The sequence below is a fragment of the Rhincodon typus genome, chromosome 19, assembly GCF_021869965.1.
Source record: "Rhincodon typus isolate 14 chromosome 19, sRhiTyp1.1, whole genome shotgun sequence".
Taxonomy (NCBI): domain Eukaryota; kingdom Metazoa; phylum Chordata; class Chondrichthyes; order Orectolobiformes; family Rhincodontidae; genus Rhincodon; species Rhincodon typus.
Genome location: NC_063350.1, coordinates 53,416,188 through 53,443,647, shown reverse-complemented (window position 1 = coordinate 53,443,647; position 27,460 = coordinate 53,416,188). Strand labels below are relative to the sequence as shown.

General features: G+C 41.1%; 1 protein-coding gene across 7 annotated transcripts in view; it reads left to right on the top strand.

The window, feature by feature from the left end:
* pcif1 (phosphorylated CTD interacting factor 1) overlaps positions 1-27,460 on the top strand; it is a 150,421-nt gene that overhangs the window by 10,624 nt on the left and 112,337 nt on the right. For 6 of the 7 annotated variants that reach the window (XR_007264154.1, XR_007264153.1, XM_048608101.1 and 3 more), the window contains 2 exons: positions 21,298-21,444; positions 26,039-26,163. Coding sequence is in view for 5 of the 7 variants with exons in the window: in XM_048608101.1 (XP_048464058.1) it covers positions 21,298-21,444; positions 26,039-26,163 (272 nt within the window). In the remaining 2 variants the exon portion in view is untranslated. Of the gene's footprint in view, positions 1-5,021; positions 5,074-21,297; positions 21,445-26,038; positions 26,164-27,460 lie in introns of those variants that run through there. The other variant, XM_048608100.1, reaches the window with a different exon arrangement.

The window sequence follows — 27,460 nt, the reverse complement described above, 5'->3', positions numbered from 1 at the left end:
CACTTTTGATCATTGCTCAGTGCCAAATTCCTGCACTATTCCCAATACCCTTGATGTCATTAGTAACTACAAATTACCAGTCACTGCCACTACTGTTTGGTCTGTAAACTGGCCAATGTTTGCTGTTTGCTGTTTTCTGACTCCAAAAGTTCTATATCCCGTTCTTCTGATTAGAAACCCCTCTTGTTAATACATTAACTGAGCCCTTCTCAGCCCAGCCCTACCCCACCCTCCCCTTTCATTATTTTGCCAAACTTTCAAATGTTGAATACCCTTTGATATTCAGTTTCATCTTGGTTACCCTGTAGCCACATCTTTGTAACAGCAATTACATCATCCATTTTTAGTTCCACTAGCAAGTGCATGCATTCAGATAGAGTGCCTTTTAATATTATTTTGTAATTTGAAACTAGTTAATTCAAGGATCTGTTTCAGCTGCTTTCCATTTTCATGTACAATTTTCTATTACCTATTTCCTATAACTAGCTTTGTTTCTCTCCTAAGTGAACTGCCTCTTAGATTCCCATCCCCTGACAAGCTAGTTTAAATCCTCTCCAAAGCATTGGCAAAATTTCCCAGCGAACATTAGTCCTGGTCTTATTGAGGTATAACCCATCCTCCTTGTGCTTTTTTTTTCATTTACATGTTTATTTGTGCAGTCATCCTATTTCTATAGCCACTAACATGTACAGAGAGCAATCTTGACATTGCTGCTTCAGAATCATGTCTAGATTCCTAAATTCAACTTCCATGACTTCATACCTTTTTCTTTCTACCTTTCTGGCTCTTCACCCTTCTCAAAAGAATATTCTACAGCAGTTCTGTGAAATCCTTGACCCTGACAGCAAGGGTGCAAAATACCACCCTGGAATCATGTGAACAACTACAGAAATTCCTGTTTGTTCCCCAAACAATCAAATCACCTACCACTATTGTGTGCCGCCTTCCGCTCCCAATATGTATAGCTGAACTACTTGTGGTTAAGGTTGCAGACTTGCTCGCCGAGCCGGTATGTTTGGTTGCAGATGTTTCGTCACTCTGCTAGGTAACGTTGTCAGTGCGCCTCCGGTGAAGCATTGGTGTCCTGTCCCGCTTGTTATTTACATGCCTCAGTTTGCTGGGGTGGTTGGTATTACTTCTGGTTCTGTTTTTCAGTGGTTTGTAGATCGGGTCCAGCTCAGTGTGTTTGTTGACTGAGTTCTGGTGGAATGCTGATATACAAACCTCTGAAAAATAGAACCAGAAATAATACCAACCACCCCAGCAAACTGAGGCATGTAAGTAACAAATGGAACAGAGCACCAATGTTTCACCGGAGGCGCACTGACAATGTTACCTAGCAGGGTGACGAAACGTCTGCAACCAAACACATTGGCTCGGCAAGCAAATCTGCAACCTCATCCATGACCCAGGTTACAAATCTTCTCAAACTTTGTACTTGTGGTTACTTAAGCTTGGCTCTTGCTGCATTCCTTTTGTGAACCATTGCCCTCTAAACCCATTAATGAATGAGAGGTGCAGGGATGCCGGCCTTATCTATCTGGTCTTTCTAGACTGCCTAGTGGTCACCTGTTCTTTGTCTGCCTGCCAGGTCTTCATCTGCGTAACAATCTTGTTAACCGTACTGTCCACTTAGCTCTTAGCTTTTGCAGCTGGAGACCCTTCAGTTCTCTTCATGAAGATTTAAAAAACTTCAGTTGGAGGATCTGTGTGCTATGGCCATATTCATCCAAGTCTAGGAGCTGCATCAACGTTAATAGAAATCTGACATGCTTCTCCAATATCATGGGTTTGGTCAGTGAAAATGTTTAAGCTGACGCATCATAATATTGACTAAGTTTTGTAGAGTTCCTGAGATGTATATGAATTTTGTAAGTGACCTCATAGAGGCAAGTTTCTTTTGACTTATGAATGTGACTTTTTAAAACAGTGATTGGCCTCCTGTTTGCCACTTGATTTAAATAGTTTAGAATGCCTCAAAGTCGCTTACAACTAAAATTGTAACAAAGAATCTCATGAAATTATTTTCATAAATTAGAAAATTTAAACTTAGATTGGATTGAATTAGGCTTATTATCACCTACTCACACGAGAATGGTGAAAAATTTACAAGTCGCCCGTTATGGCGCCATCTTGGGTACAAAGGCACTGAGGTACAGAATCTTTTTTTGCAAAGCAAAAAAGAAAGAAAAACAAAGTAACATAGTTAAAAGCTCAACACCGCAGTCTAGGCTGTACAGGACATTGGTTAGGCCACTTTTAGAATACTGCGTTCAATTCTGGTCTCTCTGGTAAAGGAAGGATGTCATTAAACTTGAAAGGGTTCAGAAAAGATTTACCAGGATGTTGCCAGGATTGGAGGGTTTGAGCTATAGGGAGAGGCTCGATAGTCTGGGGCTATTTTCCCTGGAGTGTCAGAGGCTGAGGGGTGACCTTGTAGAGGTTTATAAAATCATGAGGGGCATGGATAAGATCTCTTCCCCAGGGTAGGGGAGTCCAAAACTAGAGAACATAGGTTTAAGGTGAGAGGGGAAAAATTTAAAAGGGACCCGAGGGGCTACTATCACATGCAGAAGGTGGTGCATGTGTGGAATCAGCTGCCAGATGAAGTAGTGGAGGTTGGTACAATTACAACATTTAAAAAAGCACCTGGATGGGTATATGAATAGGAAGGGTTTAGAAGGATATGGGCTAAATCTGACAAATGGGCCGAGAATAATTTGGGATATCTGGTTGGCATGGACGTGTTGGACTGAAGGGTCTGTTTCCAAGCCGTACAGGTGTATGACTCTTGTATGCACCTGGCCATGCTGGACTTGCCCACTTTGGGTTCGACCTTGTCCCTGCTGCCCTAGGCTGCTTGCTGTCAGTGCCTCGCACCTGTTCCCGCTCCTGCTGCTTCCTCAGGCTGCTTGCGCCCATTCTTGCTGTCAGCCACGTTCTCCTGCTGTTGCCGCCAGCCACCCTGGTTGCCTGCTCCTGCTGGCTGCCCGATCCCACCTCCTTTCACTCTTGCTGCCAAAAATAAGAAAAAAATAAAGATGAAAGAAAAGGAGAAAGATGGGTGCGGGGATAGTAGGAACTGCAGATGCTGGAGAATCTGAGATAACAAGGTGTAGAGCTGGATGAACACAGCAGGCCAAGCAGCATCAGAGGAGCAGGAAGGCTGACGTTTTGGGCCTAGACCCTTCCGAAATGGGGGAGGGGGAGGGGGTTCTGAAATAAATAGGGTTGGGGAGGAGGCGGATAGAAGATGGATAGAGGAGAAGATAGGTGGAGAGGAGACACAGGTCAAAGAGGCGGGGATGGAGCCAGTAAAGGTGAGTGTAGGTGGGGAGTTAGGGAGGGGATAGGTCAGTCCAGGGAGGGTGGACAGGTCAGGGGGGCGGGATGAGGCTAGTAGGTAGGAAATGGGGGTGGGGCTTGGTGGGAGGAGGGGATAGGTGGGAGGAAGGACAGGTTGGGAAGCGGGGACAAGCTGGGCTGATTTAGGGATGCGGTAGGGGGAGGGGAGATTTTGAAGCTTGTGAAGTCCACATTGATACCATTGGGCTGCAGGGTTCCCAAGCGGAATATGAGTTGCTGTTCCTGCAACCTTCGGGTGGCATCGCTGCAGGAGGCCCAGGATGGACATGTCGCCTGAGGAATGGGAGGGGTAGTTGAAATGGTTCGCGACTGGGAGGTGCAGTTGTTTAGTGCGAACCGAGTGTAGGTGTTCTGCAAAGCGGTAGATGGGTGCGGCTGGCTTGGTGCTGGGGAATAGATTGGCTCAGGAGCCAGAATGCAGCCTACCCTGCCACTGCTGCCATTTCAAAAATAAAATTTGGTTTTGTCAAATATGTAGCCCCACTTAAATAGTGATTGACTGTTAAAGTTGGCTATGTCTCAGATTTTGATTTTGCTGAATGTCCTGTTAGAGAAAACAGCAATTGAGTCTTTGAATGCATTGTTGGTGGTAGAGATTTCCAGACTGATGTATTTCTTGTAAATAGTCTTGTGTGTAAGCCTAGTTCAAATGTAATCTTGATGGGATATGGGGTGCGTTGGTTGGGGCAAAAAGAATTCCGTGAACGCTGCTTTCTTGTGTGCCAAGCCACTCTTTTACAGGTCATAAATTATATCAGTTCAGTACCCGAAAGAGAGAATTTTTGTTGGGGGCAGGATATAGTTGAAATATAGGTTTTTCTTAATTATATATATTTCAATGTGACTATTATTGCCACCAAGTCAGGAGAGGTGAGCTGACTCCTCTTTTCACTTCTGAATTGATGAGAGTTTGAATTTAAAAAGGTGAGATTGACACTTTAATAAATCAATGCTGATTTTTCTTTTTACACTAAGTTATATAATCATGTTCCATAAGTTAACAAGCAACAAAAGCATTTATTTCTGTGTTGACTTTAACAAAGATTCAGAAATTACCAAGAGAAGCTTTAAAAAGTAAAAGTACAAGCACAAATAAATCCAACAGTCCAACAATCCACTAATCTGAAAATAATATACGCTTCTCCCTTCATGAAGTAAATGTGAAAAAAGGCAATTAAACTCCGCAGAGTATCAGATCTTAACACGTAGCCAAGTAACAAGTGAAGTTGGGAAAGAAAACTATTCATTGATTGCCCAGAGGCTTTCTTTCAGATGAAAGTCCATTTTCCCTAAGTAGTTGCTGGTACTGTAGGTTCTTACTGGAGCAGTCTTTCTGCAGTTTTGGTTGGGGTGATTCTGTGGTTTTTTTTTGGAGTTGATTCAAAATTCCTCCTGGAGACTCTTGGGTTGCAGCAATGAAGGGTTTTGGTGGGTGTTTGAATCATCAACTCGCTTTGAGAAATGATTTTAAAAAAGAGGTTCTCTCCAATCTGTCCTGTGGCAGTCTTGCATTTCTCCCATGAATGAAGACAGTAATAGTTTTCTTTTAATAATCCCAAGAGCTGGGTCATGTCTGCTCTTTGAGAGCTTCATTTTTTTAAATTTAACCTATTTTTTCTAATCCACTTGTTCAGCGATGCTATTACACCTCTGGAGCAGGTAGGACTTGAACCTGACACTACCACTACACCACAAGAGGGCCCAAAGGTAATTACAGATTTTGAATTGAATTCAAATTTCACAATCTGCCATAGTGAGATTTGGACTCATAGAGCTTCATTAACTGTCTCCCAGAATGCAGTTTATGTTCTCTCAAATGCAACATATTTGTTACTATCAAGCATTTGAAAGATATTCTCTTTAAAAATCACATGATCTATATGCTGACATATTGACAATTTATCTCAGTACATTCATGTTCTAAAAATATTTCCAGAACGTGTTCCAACTGATTTGTAAAATTATTAAAGTTGAGTGCATCAGGGTCAATTGAAAAATACAGCAGTGAAAATAGAAACATTAGATTTCGGTTATTTGTGAGTCTTGTGTAAGCTGAACGAAGTGGACAAATTTTGCTTTTCATTCAGTGAAAAAACCAATTCTAAACTGGGAACAAAAGTTTGAAATGGATAGGGGAGCCACTAATTTCTTTCCAAGGAGAAACCTTTGGCAGAGTTTGAAAATGTATCATGCTCTGTGACAGTCATTTACAAGTTTCGTACCAGACAAACTGTCTGTAATTGAAAGAAATGATGCAGCTGTGACTCGAGCAGCTGGTGTTATTAATTTAGTATCTAGGTTTTTAAAATCTGAATTAGGAAATAACTGGTTTCTTTTGATAATTATTTTGACGAAGTAAAATTGCAATGATACCAGGAATTGAAATTTTGTTGAGGATATTTGGGTGTGAGTAGGATTACGTGGTACACTGGGGATCAAATGGGGTAGAAATATTTCAAAAACTTGTTTACCAGTGTTATTTACCCCACATTCCCATGTGGCTTTGACGTAAAAGGACAGGAATTAACGAGCTGTAAAGAAGAAAAATACTCCAAGCTTGTTATTCCAGGGCTATAAATAGAAGTATTAGTTTGAGTATGAATTGGCTATAGACCAGAAGTTAAAAATACCAATGCTGTATATCCAATGACTATTCCAAAATTGCTTTTTTCCCCCCCACTGTTAACTCCAGTCAAGATTACATTTTGCTGCTTGTGTGTGTTGGTAGAGGTAATTTCCATCAATATAGCAACAATGTTACTCTATCAGTTTATTTGTTTACTGTTGGTGCTTTTTCAGTTCATGCTGTATTTCAAGGATCCATGGATAATTTTTAGATGTTGTTACTACTACATTGTCTGGACAGGGAGATTTGAGTCTGAAGATTCTGGGTGCAAACTAAAATTTGTTCTAATTGGAATTTTGATTTGCAATTTTGAATACTCTTTCCACTTCCCAAGTTAGAGCTGACAATAGATCATTTTCAGGCTGGTAAACTGTTATTTGTGGAGTGCTGCTGGAGTCACTGGGACATCAAATGATTATTATGTGTTGATGACTTGGGTGAAGGAACTACTGTTTTGTGGCTAAAATTGCAGGTTGTATAAAGATCGGCAGGAAAATAAATTGAGAGGAAGATGTGGAGTTATAGGTTGCGAATCAGCAAAAAATCGGTAGGAGCTGAGGGATGACTGTGAAAATGTCCACCTTTTGCAGCACTACTAGAAAAGCTAAATAATATTTAAATAAAGAGAGACTGCAGAATGCTGTAGTACAGTGGAACATGTGTCCTTGTGCAAATCAGAAATAGCCAGCTTACAGATATTTAGCAAGTCATGGCAAATAAGTGCTGCCTACTGTTGCAAGGGAGATGAATGGACTTGTGGAGGATAATTTTAAGAAATTAAATGAGATTTTTTTTATTTTGCTCATTCCAGTTATACCACATGTTCACTAGTTTTAAGATTTACTGCCATTTTTATAAATTTTAAAACCAGATGATTAGTACACATCATCTGAAGTCCATCCCTAGTTGTTGTTGAAATTGTGGTCGGCTGCCGCTATGCATGAATGCCGTTAGGGGCAGACTTCCAGGGTTTTTACATAGTGCCAGTGGAGAAAAAAGAAACACAGGGAACTGGCAGCTTGTGACTTTGTTCCCCCCTCGCCCATGCATTTAGCGCTGTCTTGGTGTTCAAGGGAATGGGATGGAAGGTTCTGTCAAAGGAGCCTTTGAGTTACTGCAGTCCATCCTTAAAATGTACATTGCCGTTGGAGGGATTAGATCTTTAAGCTGATGGACAGAATTCCAATGAAGCATGTTAACTGTGTTGACCCCAAGGATGTTGCTCATTGGCGATTCACTGATTTGCTATTGAATGTCAAGAACAAATACTTGATGGTTGCAGCACTATAGGGCCCTATCGACCTGTCATTTGTGCACCAAAATCTATATCATTGTATTTCAAATTAGATTTTGTTATTGGCAGTGGTCATTGCCTGGTGCTTGTATGTTAATTGCGATATATCACCACATGTTCGAATGTTGCCCAAGTCTTGCTACTGGGCACAGACAGATTCCATATCAAATGAGCTGCAAATGATATTGAATGGTCTGCAATTAGTAAACATGCCAATTTCAGATCTGGTCATTGAAGCAGCTGAAAATGATTGTGCCTTGTGTGCTACCTTGAGGAATTTGGGCTCCTGTGGTAATGTCGCTACCTCCAAGCCAGGAGGCCACCTGCCTCAGGTGTATAAGAATATCTCTGAACAGGTTGATTGGAAGAGATCCTCAGGGTAGATTTTTTTCCAGCCATGTCCTAGGAATGAGATGAATCACCTTCAATAACTGCAGCTGCCTTCCTTTTTAATACAAGATATTAATCCAACCAGTGCAGAATTGCTCCATGATGTCAAGGGCAGTCATTGGAGGGTTACTTCTGGAATTCGTCTGTTTTATCCATGTTTGGACTGCAGTTCTAATTATATCAGGAACCAGATGTTCCTAGCAGCACCCAAACCCAGAAACTGAGCATTGATCTGCAGGAAAATGCTGTGTAAGTGTTGCTGGATTGCAGTGTCATTTACACGAAAAGTGATACATCTTGGCAGGAATGAGGGGTGACAATACAATACAAAACAAAGGGTATAGATCCAAAGGCGGAGCAGGAATTGAAGGATCTGGGGATTATCAATGTCAGTCACTTTGAAGATAATGCTACTTATGTTTTAGGGTCTTCATGTGACTGAACAGGGAGCTTCTTCACAGCAGATGTTTGGGCACATGGTACAAGACATCCCATGAGATAGTGGGGTATGAATTGCAGGATTTTTTTTTTGTTTGTTGTTTCATCTTACTCCCATTGAATCTAGAAAATGGAGCAGAAACATTACTGATAGTATATCAACACAAAGCAGCACTGGAGAAATTCCATGTTTCACTACAATACAACATTGTGTGAGACAATAACTGCAGTCCATACTTGAACTTCTGTTGACTTGTGGAGGTCAAGTCTGTAGGAGGCTGATCAATTTTGGATCTCATCGTTGGTTGCCTGTTGAGAAAGATGGCTGCCAAGGTATGGAAAGTGTTCAGCATATGCAGTGTGTCTCCTATGACATACTAGAAGTGTGTTACTTGGCTGAGTGATTGAGAGTTGTTGTGAATTTTGTTTTGACAATGTGCAAATCTCTTGTATACAGAACTGAAGAGATAGAAGATTGCTACTAAACTTCAAGTTTGCAAACCAATGACATTGCAGTCATCTGTAGATCATGTACATCAATGGTAGTCAGTTTAGTTCTGCCACTGAGGTGACAAATGGTAGAGTTTTTCTTCTATTTGGTATTCTATACTAACACTGAAGGACAGCTGATCTTCCAGGTGAATAAAGCTGTCAGATTGTCAGCAGTATGGGCAGCACGGTGACTCAGTGGCTAGCACTGCAGCCTCAAAATACCAGGGACCTGGTTCAATTCCACCCTTGGATGACTGTCTGTATGGAGTTTGCACATTCTCCCCCTCTCTGTTTGGGTTTCCTTCGAATGCTCCAGTTTCCTCCCATAGTCCAAAGATGTGCAGGTTAGGTGGATTGGCCATGGGAAATGCAGTGTTACAGAGATGGGGTAAGAGTGTAGGGGTGGTTCTGGGTGGGATGCTCGGAGGGTGGATGTGAACTCGGGGAAAATTGGCCTGCTTTCACACTGTAGGAATTCTACGATTACTTTGCCTTGCTTGACTTCATTCCAGATTTTAAGTCTTCTACTTAAAATTTCATGAAGGACTTGAATTTTAATTGAAAGACAAAACTGTCTGCTGGAAATCTGAAATTAAAGTAAGCTGCTTGAGAATTCAGTGTGTCTGGAAGCGTTATAGGCCTATGTTTTTCAGTCCATGTTCTTTGCTGACATTCCTCGGGTCAGACTATTAAAATACTCAGGAAGGATAAGGACAAAAGTAAGACATGATAGGGTGAAAGACAGGAAAAGTTGAATTGCTTAAAAGTTTGGAAGTTTCACTGTTCAGGGCCAAAAAGAATGTTGATGAGGCAAGAAAAGAAACTCATGATGTACCCTTCGCACGTGTAATGGCGATTGCACACAAAAATGACAGAAACAAAAACATGAAAATAGACAACCATCAGCTTGAGTGACTACTTTATGAAACTCACAAGTCTGACAGCTCTGCTCCATTCCGTTGAAGCTCAACTGCAGCTTGAGGAACAATATCTCCTTGGGTGGTTTCCAACCTTGAAGACTCCACACTTTGTTCAGTAACTTCAGACTATTATCTTGATGCCCACTTTGTTTCCTTTCAATGTGGGCTAGAGGGCCATCAGCTCAGTGAAAGAGTCACCAAAGTCCAGGACTTCATGCTGATGCACGCATGTAAGCTTGGACCAGCCACTGCAAAGGCACAATGAGGAAAGGCCATTTTCTAAATGCCTTCAACCGAAGGATACGGACTAGACAAATCTCTTGGGCTACACGTTAGCAAGAAGTGAACGTTGTAAATATTGACTGTAATTGTAAATGTAATGAGTGTATAGTATTGGAGAAACAGTTGTAGTTTTGTAGTGCCATCTTTGGTTGTGTGCATAAATTTTATGAATAAAGTTTTTTTGTATTTGGAAATTGTTGATTAAATGGTTTTATGCTTGGTTAGATTGGAACTTAAGAGCAAGAGTAGGATATATGACTCTTTAAACTTGTTCCATCATTTAATAAAGTGATAACTGATCTGATTGTGGTCTCAACTCCTTTCCTGCCCCTCTCACTATAACTCTTGGATCTGTTTTCTGTCAAGTCTGTTTGACGCAGTCTCAAATTTCAATGACTCAGTCTCCACTTTTCTGGGAAGCAAAATTGTACAGTCTGCTGATCCGCAGAGAAATTTGCTCATCTGTCTTAAAAATGTGACTGCTTCTTAAACTCAGTCCCCTAGTTCTCAAAGTACGTTTTTGCTGTATGCTCCCTTTCAAATTCCCTCAAGCTTTTGTATGTTTCTGTATGACCATCTCTCATTGATCTAACTGCAATGGGCAAGACTTAAAGTGGTGAACCTGTCTTCGTTAGATAAACCCTTCATTCCAGGAATGAGTTGGGTTAACCTTCTCTGAATTAGTTTCTAGTGCAATTATATCATTTCTCAAGTCCATATTTATGCATTGTACTCCAGGTGTAGTCTCTCAAAAGCCTTGTACTGTAGCATGTAGTGAGAAGAAGTGACGGCCTAGTGATATTAGTGATAGACCTAGGTAACATTCTGAGGACAAGATGAGAATCCCACCGTGGCAGATGGAATTTGAAATCAATAAAAATCTGGAATTAAGTGTCTAATTATAACCACGAATATGTTGCCTACTGTTTTGGGGGCGTTGGGGGGAGGTGGTGAGAAAAGCTGTCTGGTTTCATGAATGGCTTTTAGGGAAGGAAACTGGCATTCTTGTCCCGTCTGGACTACACGTGATTCCAGACTCTCAGCAATGTGGTAGATAGACTCTTAACTGCCGTGTGGGCAGTTGAGGATGGATAATAAATACTGACCTAACTAGTGATGCTCACAAACAAAGCTATAAGATAGAAAGTCTTAACTCAAGCAGCAAGGCAAAGTTTTAACCAGTTTCCCAGCACTAGATCAAAAATCGGAGAAAATGCACTTGGATTATGTGGACAGTTTTATAATTTCAATCCAAGTCATCTGGCATGAATCTTTTCATGTTCTGAAAGCCTAAACTTTTTCATTTCTAACAACTTGGACAGAAATTTTCAAACTCTGCTGACTTAGAAGCTCCCCAAATAACAGCACTTAGTGTGACTGCCTTCCCATTAATGCTTGATTCTTCTGCTATGAAATATTGTTCTCACTTCTGAACTTTGAAACTTCTATGATCTGAAATCTAACTGAATTAATAGTTTTCTGGTGTGTTAACTTCAGCCATATGAACTTCCCATCTATTAATTCTGGAGTCCAAGGCACTTAACAGTCTTGTGCTTTCTTAAAATTGATGCACCTGGGTCAGTGTTTCAAATGATTTTGACTTAAAATGAAAACTTTCATAGAAATGATCCGTATATACCTGCCTCTAGCTTAAAATCTAAGTTTCCCCCATACATGATTTAATACATAACTTTGCCACAACTCCTAGAAGTCATTTAGTGACCCTGATGTAGCAATCATCTAACCAATCCTTAACACTCTGCCAGTTGCAAGGAAATGAAAACAGGGCTCAATTTCACTCATTGCAGTTGGAGGTGTTGCGGCTTGAAAATCACCTGTAGTGAATTGCGCTTTGGTAACCCTAAGTTTCTAGTCATTTGCTCCATGTAGTGACAGCACAGTGTTGGAAAAGAAAATATCTGTAATGAATGGGAAAATGCCAACAGGCAGAACGTGATTGTACTGATCCAATCAAGGTTACGTAAGTGGAGAAAATATTAAGGGGCCTGAAATGTGACAAAGCAGAGGGATATGACAACATTGCACCCAGAACTTGTCAAATAGTTTGGCCTCAGACTTGTGAATGGCTCATTGGGTTCTATACAAGAATTATCAACTTTAAACTCACTGCTGCAGATGTAAATGTCATTGCACTCAAGTCCAGAAAAAGATTGAATGGTCGCGACCAGCAATAGACTGATTTCACGATCTTCGAGTGTTTAATTCTGCAACAACTCTGGAATTAGAGTCCATCTAGTGTTAGCAAGAATTGTCTCCCTAACAGGCACAGCCTGTGATCAAACTCTGACACTCAACCCCTATGTTGAAACCAGTTTCCAAAAGAACCCGAAGTCAGGCACAGTGATACCAGGCCCCACAGCTGCCTACTATACCGTATAGCACATTTTGTCTGCTCTTAAATCTGTCCAGAGAGCTTCTAACCTGTGCCAAGACATTATTGAGACACTTCTTTGTAACAGATGATTTAAAGTTCAAGTGTTCAAAAGATTGCATCCTTGCATGAATGGTTGAACACAAACATTTATCTAACCCCAGCATAGTTGGGAGTGGCTCTAGATAGAACTTTGTATTTGTGGGACATCTGGATAAAACCCACAGCAAAGGTAACAAAAAAAAAGTAGGCGCAACTGACTGGCCAATCTCTTAGTGTAGTGCTGCTGCTTCTACACTCTGGACCTTAGCTCTTGCTCTTTCACTCTTGAATATGTCTTATTGACAATCAAATGCCATACTACACTTCACTTACCCTCTGAGCGTTCATCTCACTTCCTGTCCACTTTCTGTTACTGTTCCACTCATAGAGCAAGTTTCCTGAACAAGATCTACCAGCAGCAGCTAGGCAATGGAAAATGCAGGAAGTCACAGACCAATTCCTTGTGATTAAACTGTATCTGTCAATGGCAGGCTTTGAACTGCCACAACCGGTTCAGGGTGAGCCAGAAACAAAAACAGAAGTTGCTGGAAAAGCTCAGCAGGTCTGGCAGCATCTGTGAAGAAAAATCAGTTAACCTTTCAGGTCAGGTGATCTTCCTCTGAACTGATGGTAGCTAGGAAAATGTTGGTTTATGTGCAGAAGATGAGGAGGGGCAGGGAGTAAGGGGTAAACGATAGGTGGGCATATAGCCCGAAGAGAGAGAAGAGCAATTGGATAGACAAAGGAGTTGATAACCATCTGGCTAGGAGGGTGAATAACTTAATGGGCACTGTTAGTGACTAGCAATAGGTAGTGTGTAATGGAAGACTGTGATAACAAGGTCTGGTGTTTGGGGTAAGGGGCTAGGACATGGGAGAGTTTATGCCCTAAAATTATTGAACTCAATATTGAGTCTGGAGAGCTGCAGGTTCCCCAAGTGGAAAATGAGGTATTGTTCCAACTTGTGCTGAGCTTTGCTGGAACACTACAGTAAGCCTGAGACAGATGTTGGCTAGGGGACAAGTTGGTGTGTTAAAGTGGCAGGCAACTGGAAGCTTGGGTCTTTTTTGCGAGCAGAACGTAGATGTTCTGCGAAGCGGTCACTCAGTCTATAATTGGTTTCCCCAGTGTAGAGGAGGCCTCATTGTGAGCAGCGAATGCAGTAGGCTAGTTTGTGGGAAGCGCATGTGAAGTACTGCTTCACCTGGAAGGTATGTTTGGGCCCTTAGATACTGGGGAGGGAGGGGGTAAATGGGCAGGTGCAGGGAAAGGTGCTGTGGGACTATGGGGCGGTGTTGCGATGAAGGAAGAGTGGACCAGGATGTCCCGGAAGGAACGGTTCCTGCAGAAGACAGACAAAGAGGGGAGGGGAAAATATGGTGGTGGCATCTTGCTGGAGGTGGTGGAAATGGCGTCTGATGATCCTCTGGATGTGGATTTTGGTGGGATGGTAGGTAAGGACAAAGAGAACCCTATCGTTGTCACGGGACGGAAGAAAGGGGGTGAGGGCGGAAGTGCAGGAGATGGGTCAGACCCGCCTGAGGGCCCTGTTGACATTGGTGCAGGGAAATCCTCGGTTGAGGAAGAAAGTGGATGTTTCGGCTGCCTTATTGAAGTTGGCCTCATCTGAATATTTGTGACAGAGCTGGAGGAACTGAGGAAATGAATGTAGTCTTTACAGGAAGCAAGGTGCAAGGATGTATAGTCCGGGTAGCTATGGAAGTCAGTGGGTTTATAGTGGATATTAGTGGCCAGACTATCCCCAGAAATGGAAACACATGTCAAGGAAAGGAAGGAAGGAGTCTGAGATAGACCAGGTGAAAGTGAGGACAGCTGAGCACAAGTTGGAAGAACAACACTTCATTTTCTGCTTGGGGAATCTGCAGATCTCCGGACTCAATATTGAGTTCAATAATTTTAGGGCATAAACTTTTTCCCATATTCAAGCCCCTTACCCCAAACACGAGGCCTTGTTATCACAGTCTTCCATTACACACTGCCTATTGCTAGTCACTAACAGTCCCCCATTAACAGCTATTATCCTCCTAGCCAGATCGTTACCAACTGCTTTATCTACTCTCTCTCGCGCTCTCTCTGGGCTCTATCCCCACCTTTCGTTTACTCCTTACCCATCTTTCCCACCCCTCCTATCTTCTGCATATAAGCCATTCATAGCTACCATCAGTTTCTGAGGAAGGGTCACCAGACCCAAAACATTAACTGTGTTTTCTCCTTCACAGATGCTGCCAGACCTGCTGAGCTTTTCCAGCAACTACTGTTTTTGTTCCTGAATTACAGCATACGCAGTTCTTTTGGTTTTTATTCAGGGTGTGCCAGAGCCTCTGCAACTAACATCCACTGCTGGGATACCAGCGCAGACTGTTATGGAGAATGATGTTGTGCAAAGAGTGTCAACTACACACAAATGGCAGAGTAGTCACATTAACTCAGCAAATGAGTCCATTGCTTGGCTCTGGAAATATGTAATCTCTTTAATAAATACGTTTTGGTTTCCAGTTGACTGGGATGTTTCTAAAATCTGAAAGATAAACATCTGTACTCTCTCAGCATCCACTCTTAGAATCTAGGATGCAGGCCATTGGGTCTTGAAGATTTGCTAAATCTAATAGTTTTCCCAGCACCTTTTCCCTGGTGTTGGTGGTTGTTTTAAGTTCATCCCTTCCTTTCATCTCTTGACTTTTCAAGTGTCTTTGGCAAGCTTTCTAAGTCTGCTACAGTGAAGGCAAGCACACTGTCTCTCGTGGTTTTCCATTATCAATTCTCTCAGTAGAGGACCCACAACAGCTTTAGTTACTTTTTCCTATTGTTACTAGCTGGCTTTCTCTCATACTCTCCTCCCTTTTTTTTTTTGTTTTATTATTCCTTTGTTGGTCTTTAAAATCTGTCCAATCTTCTGACATGACTAACCACTGCAAAATTGTAGCGTTCCTTTCAATTTGATACAATTCTTAACTTCCTATTTAGCCGTTGATCATGCATTATTCTGAACAGCTTTCTTTCTCAGAGATTTTTGTTGAGAGGTGTTGGTAATATCTCATTGAAGATCTGCAACTGCATCAGTATTGTCCTATCTTTTAACCTAGTTTCCCATTTCACTTTAGCTAGTTCTACCTTCATACCATTTATGGTTGCATTTTATTTGGGTTTAAACGTTGTCTTACAACTAAACTTCTCCCCTCTACACTGAAATTTTATCATGTTATGATTGCTATCACCTAGATGCTCCATAAACTTGAGGATTTTGAATACGCTTGTCTCATTGATTATCACCAGGTATAGAAGAGCCTGTTCACGGTTGGCTATAGAACACTGCCTTAAGAAATTGTCCAGGATGCACTCAATTTTTATGCACCTTTGCCATTCTGGCTTGCTGGACTTTGCTGTTTTAGCTTGCAGCCGACCTCTAACCGTATAACTCAAAACTCTTCAATGCACCACCCTGCTCCCTGGCCAACATCTGTCTCTGGCTTGCTACAGTGTTCCAGTGAAGCCCAACGCAAGCTGGAGGAACAACACCTCATTTTCCGCTTGGGGACCCTACAGCCCTCCGGACTCGGTATTGAGTTCAATAATTTTAGGACCTAAACTCTCCCATGTCCCAGCCCCCCACCCCACACACACAGCCTGCCATTACGCACCCCCTGTTGTTAGTCACTAACAGTCCCCATTAACAACTATTCACCCTCCTAGCCTGATCATTAGCAACTCCTTTGTCTGTCCAACTGTCCTTCTCACTCTTCGGGGCTCTATCCTATTGTTTATTCCCTACCCCACCCACCTCTCTATTTTCTGCATGTAACCTGACGTTTTCCCAGCCACGATCAGTTCTGAGGAAGAGTCACCAGACCCGAAATGTTAACTGTTTTCTCCTTCACAGATGCTGCCAGACCTGCTGACCTTTTCCAGCAACTTTGTTTTTGTAACTCAAAACTGCCCTTCCAGTCTCTCCCTCTTTATCTTGTGAGCCCTTGTGTTCAGTGTTTTGGAGAAAAATGTAGAGAGTCAGCACATTTTAACTTTTAAAGTAAAATTAATTTAAAATTAATTTCACTCACCAGTATAGGAATTTAGCAATGTAAAGTAATTCTACTTGCAGGATATGTTTTAATCAATTTTATTCTCTTGAGAAATATCTTACAGAAACTAATTACAGATTACTTGTAATAGGAAAATCTGATTTGTTTAACTCCATTTCATTTTATAGCTGCAGTTTTTAGGAGTGTAACTGCAATATTAAGTCAGGATTTGTGGTATATCCTTCTTTGGGGCAGCAAGTTGGCTTAATGGTTAGCACCGCTGCCTCACCATGCCAGGGACCTGGGTTCGATTCCGTACTCGGGTGACTGTCTGTATGGAATTTGCACACTGACCCCGTATCTGTGTGGGTTTCTTCCTATAGTTCAAAGATGTGCAGGTTGGGTGGATTGGCCATGGGAAATTCAGGATTGCAGGAATGGGGTGGGATGCTCTTTGGAGGTTGGTGTGGACTCGATGGGCCAAATGGCTTGCTTCCACGCTAAGGATTCTATGATTCTTCAGGTGTAATGCCCAGAATTGCTCCTTGTGCTCCATGTGAAATATAGCCAGGACTTTGATTAGCTGAATAGCTACCTTCTGCCCTTTTGTTCTAGTGTTCCTGATAAAAAGTCAGTATTCCATTAACCTTGTTGAAACATTTTGTGAATTTTTAAATAATGTGCATGGATCTTCATGTTTTTGGATTGCTGTTTCCTGCTTTCCACCATTTACAAAGTGCCCTTGTCTATCCTTTTTCAGTCCAAATAGGGTGACCTCACACTTGGCTGCTCAGTAAACGTGACTTTCCAGTTGCCTAGTATCTGTTGACTAAACATGTCCTTGCTATGCTGTCAATCACTTTCCTTACTGGAAAACACCACACTTTGCAGTTTATCATGCTGTTGAATTAGCTCCTATTAGTTCAGCAAATAATGGTTTTGCGTTACTACGCCAAACATATTGGAGAGAATTTATTTTCTTAAAAGTACCTGTGTTTAGTTTTTTGTGGGGATTTGTTATATGGTTGAATTGGTCAGTCTTTTCTTGCTTAAGCTGAACGTGCAGATTTGATCTGTTGAGCATTAATAAATGTTTGTTTGACTTGATTCCAGGTGAACACCAGTCTAGCCTTTCCATTTGCCATCATGTTATTTTCATATAGGTCTGAGTAAGTGCATTCCAACTATCACAGGCATAATTTAATTCTGAGGAAATTTGAGTTTGCTCTTGATGTCCATTTAGTTAAAAGATGTAAAACATCCCTGTTAGACTTGAGTGCTTGGGAGAGGGACTAGATTACTTTTGGGCATGTGCCAGTGCAAATGCCCACAGCATTTTATAAAGGTGATATGATCCTTTTTTTAAAGTCAGTTTAGCAGGTGACATGGAGGCTGTTTTGCAATGCTGAGTTGTGTGTTAAAACCCCAACCCCATTTCAATAAGATTCCTCTTTCTTGGGTTTAAATGGCCAAACCTACAAGTTCATCCAAAGTAAAGGATGCATCTCTATGGCAAGTGGAAGTTCCGTCCAAGCAAAAGAGACCTAAAAAGTCAAGGCTGGAGTGTTCAGATGTGTCCTTTTTATTGGGCAGATTGTAGACTCCTTAGCTAACTATTCCATTGTTCATTACTGTTAGCTGCCATTTTCTCATAATGAATAAAATGCTGTGCACATCTTTCCAAGCTCTGCTCATGTAGAAATAATTATCTATCAAGTGCTCAAGTTTTTCTCAAGGGCTTCCTTTGAAATTTTCTCAAGGGTTATTTAATAGTTATTGGCTATTTTTTCACTCTCCCTAACTCATTCATTAGGTAATGCATTCTGTATTTCTGTTGACCCATGGGATATTTGGGAGTCTCGTGAGAACAGCATTAAAAGAATTTGTCAACATTCCACAGTTGGAGACTCTGTTAAACCTAAAGCCTCAACACAGTTTGATACATGTCAATAGGCATATGTCTTTTTTTTAAAAATCAAAATAACTGCCATGCAGCTTTACACGTGAAAAGCTGGCACCCTACATGCAACTTAGATGGACTGATAAAGTCACAGTTAGTGCATGCCATTACGTGAACACAAATCTGGGTTGCTTTGACCAGCCAGGTACAAACCTATTTGGTGCATTTTCTGATTGCATTCTCTAGTTCAAGTTTAATAATTGTTTCTTATGTAGGAAACAGCACTTTTTTTTTCTCTCTCTCCAAGTATAGTGGCTTCTGAAGTTGCAGAATTTCTCATTTAAAGCTGTGCATTCATTTGTAAGAAATCAATTTCTTCAGTGATTTCTTGAATCTTGAATCAATTTCTTCAGTGATTCAAAGTTTTCTTAGATCCCAATTAGTTAAATATTCCTTTATTGAACAGGTTTAAAACCATTTGCTCTTTTTTGTAGTCTCCTACTCCTCTCTCCTAAGCTCTCCAACTCCTCCTCCCCCCACATCACTCCCAACAACTCCTGCACCTCGCAGCCTTCCCACACCTTTTTTGCACTTTCCTATGCAAGACTCCTTTTCTGCCCTGCATCTCCGCAGACTCCTTCCTCACTTTTCTCTTGCTCCACCCATCTTGCAAATTTTTGTTTGCTCCTTCTCCACTTCATCCCTTGCCCATGTTTGGCTGATGCCCCTATCTGTAGTAGCAGAGGGAAGTCTTGAATCTACCATTGCAACTTCAGCAAAATGTTGTCATCTCTGTCTGTCTCTCGGGCCACCTGTCTGGGCTCTCCATCGCCCCCTGCCCAAAAAAAAGTGCTGCACTACCCATAGCTTTTGGACTAGCCCTGGCTGTCAGCTGCTCGGTCTCTCAGCGCATCCCTCACTGAATTTCCTAACTGATAACTGCTCCTTCCAGTCACAGGCTTTCAACGCGTGTGGAGAGAAGCAGTCTATTGGCAGCAAACGTGGCAAAATAACACCCTGTGATTAGAGGAGCAGCTCCTCACCATTGCTTGTAAACTCCTACATTCATAGACATGTATAATACCGAACTACCAAAGCTGGCATAGGGAATCAACCTGTATTGTTTTCCTCCCTAAAAACCATTAGTGAACCAGCTGGAATTTTCTGACAATTGGCAGTGGCTTCATGGTCATGATTAGACACAAGCTTCCAGATGTTTATTGAATTCAAATTCTACCATCTGCCTTAGGATTTGAACCTGGGTCTCCAGATTAACAGTTATAGTGTTTCAGTGATGTCAGATTTCATGTCCTGCTTTCCACTGTTTCTTGGGAGCTGCAGCTTCACAAGTGTATCAGACAAAATTGGAAGCACCTGGTGAGGTTTACTCTATTTAAAGACACTTTTATAAATCCAAACTGTTCTTGCTGATTTATGATTACAGTTGATCTCTCTTTGTCATGAAGAGGCTTCCTTTTTAAGCTCTGCTTCTTTAACTGTTATGATCTTTGCTGTTATTACTGGACAAGTCAGATTCTAGTCCGGAATCTGGCTTGATAGATCGTATTTTTTTTATTGGTTTTCAATTTCAAGGTGATCTCCCACTGAAACATAAGCAAACAATGCTGCACATTTTGCTGCAAGGTTTTCCTTCGCAGTGGTGTATTTTATAGGGTCTAGTTCTATGTGTTTGTTGATATATACGCCACTGCGAAGGAAAACCGGAAATAAGGTAATCAAATCCAATGGACCCCAGTGTTTAAATACCAGGTGGGAAAACACAACTGCGCTTCATTGGAGGCTGGACTGATGATGTTGCCCAGCAGGGTAATGAAACGTCTCTGAACGAATGAATCAGCTCAGTGAGCGAACCAACCACAGCGTCATTCCCTTCTCTGGAGCACTGTTCTGTACAACCATTCTATTCCAAGGACTTCGCAGGACCACGCTGCTCAAAGTCAAAAGTGAAGCCAAAAGTCATCCTCTCTCAGCTGTAGGCATTTCTGTTGAGCTTTCAAAAAAAAACAGAACACACTAACAACCTCTTGATGCCCCATTATTTACCATACTGGGTCACAAACAGTTTTAAAATTGACAAAAAGTTCATTTATTTCACAAAAACAATTCACTCTACAGCCAGACCTCAAATACTGTTTTTGAAAGAAATTAATTATTGTAAATTGTTATTAATAGTTGTAAATTATTAACTTCAGACACGGAAAAACCCACTGTTTACTAACTTAAAAACTGGAAACCTAAACTCATGCCAAATAACATTAAAATTATGCATGTAAATCCCATAGTTTACATCACATAGGAAAGGTATTGTTTGACCTGTTGTCAGTGCAGTCTCTACAAAATTGTTCTAACATTTGACTCGCTTTTTTTTAATGGAAAGCATCACTGAATATGAGGAATTTTGACATGAATTCAGAGTTAACCGACAGGAATACTCAATGAATACATCTACCTCCTAATGTTTACATTCTAACCAATGATTTGCAATTTGCCCCAACAACCCAGTGTTGCTGCTACCAATCTATATAATTTTAAAGCAGTAATATTGATCTACTTACAATTCCTGTTATCAGCTTTTCCTTCTCCCTGACTTATGTTATTCAACCCTTTGTCTGCCTAACTGTCTTTTACTCTCTCTGGACTCTATGTCCACCTATTTGCTCACTCCATCTTTCCACCACCACCCTTTCTTCAGAATATATGCCATTTTTTCCTGGCTACCAGTAGTTCCGAAGAAGCGTCACTAGACCCAAAGCGTTAACTCTTTTCTTTCCACAAATGCTGCTTGACAGTTGAGTTTCTCCAGAACTTTGTTTTCGTTTCAGCAATATTGATCAGTCAGTTGTCAGACTAGAGAGTAGGATTCAAGGCCTGTGTTTTAATTTCTTTAACTTTAAAGTGCTTGTCACTTGCATATTTGTTTTAGTTACAATTTCTATTTTTTTAAATTGCAAAGAATTTGTTTGATCATCTGGAGTATATTCGGAGTTTAGAGTTGCAAGTTGATTGAACTGCTTTGTGCTGATTAAGTCCAGCTCAAATAGAATGCCACTTAGATGTTCGGATACAGTAGACTGACTCTTGGTTTTTGTACATTTAGGTTTCAAGACAGATGCAAAAGAAATGGCAAGTGAAAACCACAGTAGTCTGCAAGCAGACCCCACAGTTATTGTCGAGGCGGGCACAGCCAACAAGGGGCAGCCTTCATCACCAAAGTCTGTCAAACCAGTGGCACAAGATTTACCAGGTAAGATTAGTTCTCAACCCTTTATTTCTGATGTAGCTTTAATCTCTCCATATCTTAACTGGTTGGTACAACATAATTCACATTAATTTGTAGTGATTGTAGAAATCTTGTGAATACATATTTGAGTGCAGTGTAAGGTAGAGATTCTGATGGAAAGATTGTTGACCTGAAGTGTGGACTTGATGCCGACTAACCTATTGGGTATTTTTTTTTTAGTGCCCTTGTTATTCGGATAGAGATAGCTAGTCACTTGTATTTTTAGAGTAATTTGCTACAGAAACTAGAGTTTCTGTATTTGGATTTTGGGGTACAAGAATGAAAGGGTTTGGTAATGCTGACATTTGTCTATTTAATACAATTCGACCTGGTCCCAACTCAAAGGAGAGCAGTTTTCTGGTTTTAATTGACAGAATTTGTAGGAAGGACCGAGTGATCTGAGAGCTTTATTCTTACAAAAAAAAATTGTTCCTGTTTTGAGAGCAGTGTTGTGTTTGGATGACCTTATTTGGTAAGACGGGTGTTGATGGTGTTTAGGGCTGCATAGCTTTGACCCTAGATATCAGACTTTTAAGCTGCCTGCCCCCTTGTCTCAACGTAACGATTGCCCTGGCAATACTTTAGCAGAGGTATTCTACTGGTGTCCTTGCCAATATTTATTACATAACCAACATCAAATACATCTTTGTCATTCATGCTGTTATCTGTGGAACCATACAATGTAAACTCTTCCTCTTGAATTAACTATACATCAACAGCAGTACATAATTAATTGTGAAGTGTTTTGGGATGTGAAAAGATGCTACAGAAATATAAGTTGATCTTTTTTTTTGTTGACTGTGAAGTACTACATTGTTTTCAATGATAGTAGTTGAAATCCAATTTGTTAAAGTTTGTTGGAAAGTTCTGAGTACAGGTCAGAAAATAGTGTATATTTTTGTTTTATTTTTATTATTGATTAAATGGGGTTGGGGTTTGGTGAATTACAGGTTGTCAGGACATAGTCATTAAGATGAAAGTGCTGGTGGCTCCCAAGTGCAGGTTTAAGTGGGATCTCTCACTTGCTATATATCTGTTGAGTGTGAGTTGTTGCTAAGCAGCCAATTGTCCACATCCAGGTCCCGCAAACTGAAGTGGGATAAATGACTGGAGCATTTGTTTAAGTGGTTAAGGCAAAATATTTGTCTTGACACTGGGAGAACCAACTTTGAGGCCACAATCTTCATTGTTATAGTCTCTCTGTAAAAACACATTTATTGGACTTTAGCAATATCTTCATGCGCTGTGATCCTTTTGCCTTTATATATAGTTTATTCAGAACTATTTCTTGTGAATCCATTTTTGCCTCTGCTAAAAAGTCTTTCAGTCCATGCCAGTGTCTCGCAATCTATCATTTTTAAAATCATTAGGCATTCTTACTTGTAATTTAACTTTACCAATTTCTTTAAAACTGTTACGTTCTGGAGAATGCATATCTGGCACCATTTCAGTGATTGTGGAAGGCTTTACTTGAAGCACTGTCATTATTTCCTTATGACTTCTCTCGCATGGTGCCCCTGCAGCTATCCAGCTGAGTAGTAGGCCTTGTGCAGACTACACTTAGTAGATGAATAAATTGATGCAAAACTTATCATGTAAGTAGAAGTAGGCCCTTCAGCCCCTCCAACCTGCTTTGCCATTCTAGATCATAGTTGATCATTAACCTAATTTTTCTGTGCTATCCCCATTTCCCTTGATGTCCTTAGTAAGTAGAAATCTATTTCTATCCTGAACAAACTCAGTGTGGTTTACATTAATGCTTTGGACAAATGTAGGGGATATGATCAAGTACTGAAGACTTGTGTTCTGCAATTTGCTGTGCCCCTAGCCAAGCTGGGCTAATATAGTTACAACACTGGCATCTATCTGATAATGTGGAAAATTGCTCAGGTGTGTCCTGTACAGAAGAAACGGGACAAATCCAGCTTGGCCAGTTCCCACCCCGTCAGTTTACTCTTGATCATCAGTAAAGTGATGAAAGGAATCCATCATCAACAGTGCTGTGCTGTTTCGAGTCATATCTGGCATAAAAGAAGGAGGTTGTAATTATTTGAGCCTGTCCTTTCAGCTCTGCAGGAATTCCTTGGGGGTAGTGTCTTTGGCCCAACCACCTTCAGCTGCTTTAACCATGCCCTTCCCTTATTCATAAGGTCAGAAGTGGGGATTTCACTGTACAATATTCAGTGCCAATCACAACTCATCAGATGCTGAAATTACTCTGAGTGTGGTACTTCAATGTACATCACAGAGTGCATTGGTAGTGCCACTACTGAACTATCTGATTCCTAAAGGTCAGTCATCTCGGCTCCTGGTCATCTCTGCAGGAGTTTCTCAGGGTAATGTCCTGGACCCAACCATCTTCAGCTGCTTCATCAATGACCTTCCCTCCATGATAATTGCCAATGTTCGGTACTATTCATGACTCCTCAGATACTGAAGCAGTCCATGTTAAAATGTGACAAAATCTGAATAATGTCCAGGCTTGGGCTGACAAGTGGCAAGTAATAATTGCACCACACAATTGCCAGGCAATGACTGTCTCTTATTGGAAATGATCTAACCACTGCTCCTTGACATGCAATGGTGTTATCATCGTTGAACCCCCACTATCAATTTCCTTAGGGTTACCATTGACCAGAAACTCCGCATACAAATGCAGTGGCTACAAGGGCAGGTCGGAGGCTACGAATACTTCAGAGAGTTAATCACCAGCTGATTACCCAGATCCTGTCCTCCATCTGAGGCACAAGTCTGGAATGTGATGGAATACTCCCCACTTGTCTGGATTGGTGCAGCTCCAATAATACTCAGAGCTCGACAAAACTGGCCACATGATTGGCACCACATCCACTCCCTCCACCACCAACACTCAGTAGCAGCAGTGTGTACTATCAACAAGATGCACTGCAGAAAATCATTGAGGTTCCTTCGACAGAACCTTCCAAATTCATGACCACTTCCACTTAAAAAGAAACACTTGGAAACGTGGATACACCACCGCCTGCAGTTCCCCTCCCAAATTACTCAGCATCCTGACTTGGAAATATATCGTCATTGCTTCCGTGCCACTGGGTCAAAATCCTGGAACTCCATCCCTCAGGGCATTGTGGGTCAACCTACAGCACGTGGACTGCAGCTTCTCAAGGGCAACTAGGGGAGGACAATAAATGCTGGCCAGCCAGTGATGCCCACGTCCCATGAGTGAATTTAAAAAAAAAAAAAAATTACGCTAGCCTTCAGCAGGAGGTGAGGGAACCAAAATGAGGGAAAAACCTATTTGACATCATCCTCCCCAATCTACCTACCTCCGATGCATCTGTCCATAAGAATATCGCTAGGAGTGATCACTTACGATCGTTGTGAAGGCAGAGATCCATCTTAGTGAAGATTCCCTTCACCGTCTTGTGTGGTATGAATACCATGCTGAATGGGACAGAATTCGAACAGCTCTATGAAGCCAAAATTAAGCATTCATGAGGCTGTCTTTCAGGAGCAGTAGAATTGTATTCACACATGATGCATAACTCCATTGACTGGCAATCCTCCCACTCCCATTACCAACAAGCCGGGGGCCAACCTTGGTTCAGTGAGTGCAAGAAGACATGCAGCAGCACTAAGCATACCTTAAAAATTAGGTGTCAGAATGGTGTAGCTACAGTACTGCTTGCCTGTCAAACAGTTGGGCTGCATACAGTATCCAGGCTTAACTGATCCAACAAATGACAGAGAATTTAAAAGGTGTTGACCCGTTGGATTTACAAAACAGGATTACTTGCATACCAAACAGTATACACAACAGGAAGTTGGATTTAGTTTGGTATATCTGCACCGTTTCCTAAGCTCCCATTTTCACTTGCTGTAACAGCAGTCACTCCACACAAATGTTTAATCTGTACAACTTGATGCCGCATGGTACCATCTGTGTGAAATTAAAGCTGTGCTTCCTATCATGTGTTTTCAATAAAATTGTACAGCTGACTTGTGTTGGACATAGAGGTGAGTTGCAGTTGTTTGTAGGACATTGGGAATAACTATCAGGATGACTGAATCTGTAAGTTTGATGTGGTAACTGACTGACAGAGATCATAAGGCTTCAGTGAATTTTCCAGTTGATGCTGAATTTGATGATCTCGGCCAGGTAGCTGTCAGTAGTGCTGCAATTAGACATAGTAATTATGTAGTTGCACGTGCAGAATGTCAGGTGAGAGCAGAGTCAGTTTTGACTCTTGAGCCACTATCTCTGCCTAATGACATTAGTTGTGAATTGTGATGCTTAATCTCCTGAATCCAGCCCAAAAGTCATTCAGGGAAGATGGGATGGGAAGGTTTTAGAAAAAGAAGTTTAGGGCCTTGGGAGGGACAAAATATTAATCTAGTCAGCATTTCATTGAAGGCTACTTTTGAGAGTTTGGAGAAACATGGAGTAAATGAGCTTTGCAACAGTGCAATAGTAGACCATCATCTGTTTGACGTTTGTGTCATTGACAGAATGTCTGCGCACACAAAGCTGTGAACTCTGCTTGGGCTCAAATAAATTTATGTCTGTGATTATTTTCAGATGAACTGGTTCAGGCAGGATGGTCAAAGTGTTGGAGTAGGAGAGAAAAAAGACCATATTACTTCAACAAGTTCACCAACCAGTCGCTTTGGGAAATGCCTGTATTTGGACAGCATGATATAATTGTGAGTAATCAAGCTTTCTCTAACTGTACCTTTTCAAGTCTTGCATATATTGTTCAGAATAATCAACTTCCCTATTTAGCTTCTGACTATCCATAGCAGCTGTTGCTAACTGTTATGTCCGTGATGATGGGAATGCATTGATGCTTAAACTGCACTACTCCACACATCACACCATTAGTATAAATGTTTTGATTCAATTACTGAACTGGCTGATAAAAGAGGCTTTCAATGGGTATAATGAAATCAACACAGTCCATTTGTTATGAATAAAACTAATCTCTTCAAAGCAAATGGCAAAACTAGTTAACGTCAAAGATATAATCTGGAATTAAAATTGTAACCTCTTTTAATCCGAACACAAGTAACGTCTCAATGCAAAAGGCAGAGACAATATTTTAAGAAGAAAATAAGAAAAACCCTATTGAACCAGTAGTCTGAAAAACAAAAGATAGTATTGATGAATTCTTAACCAAGTTTCTTATTGATTAAATCCCGAATTGCTAACAGCCATAGATTGATGGAGGATCTTCCAAACAGTGCTTCGATTCACATAGAAGTTAAGCTGAATCCGAGTCTTTAGAAAGTAGGCACACTATTGGAGCAATTGCTTGTCATTGTTTACAAGGTAGTCAAAATAGTGAGATGTGGAAACTTTTTCCAAATACTTAACTAATGGAGGTTTTCCAGCAATTATCTATCTCTCATCTCCCTAAATGCTTTGCTTGGCTATTTTTCCAAAATCATTTGACTTCCTGTTAACAGCAGGTAGATTGCAGCCCACATTAAACTGTTGACCTAATTTCCAAGAAACCTTTCGGGTTCCTTTCAAAACCTTGGTTAAAGCCCCTTCTTAATCCATAATGTCTGAACAGTTCAGCATCTTCCTGTTCTCCCCAGAGTCCACAAATATAAATATGTATTTCCAACTTAATAGAAAAGCTTCTTGTTTCCGGTAGGCATGCAATCAGACACCTTTAGTAGCTGCGCAAGTTATAAAATCATCTCCTATGCCTTTGTTAAAAGGGGACATCAATGTAATATTAGTCATTACTCAGCTGGTAGTAATCTTACTGCTGAATCACAAGGTTCCAGGTTCAACTACTACTACAGGACTTGGACATAAAGGTCAGGGTTGACCTTTCACCACAGTACTGAGGAAGTACTGCATTTAGCAAAGAGATAACAAGGCGTAGAGCTGGATGAACACAGCAGGCCAAGCAGCATCAGAGGAGCAGGAAAGCTGACGTTTCGGGCCTAGACCCATTTTCTGAAGAAGGGTCTAGGCCCGAAACGTCAG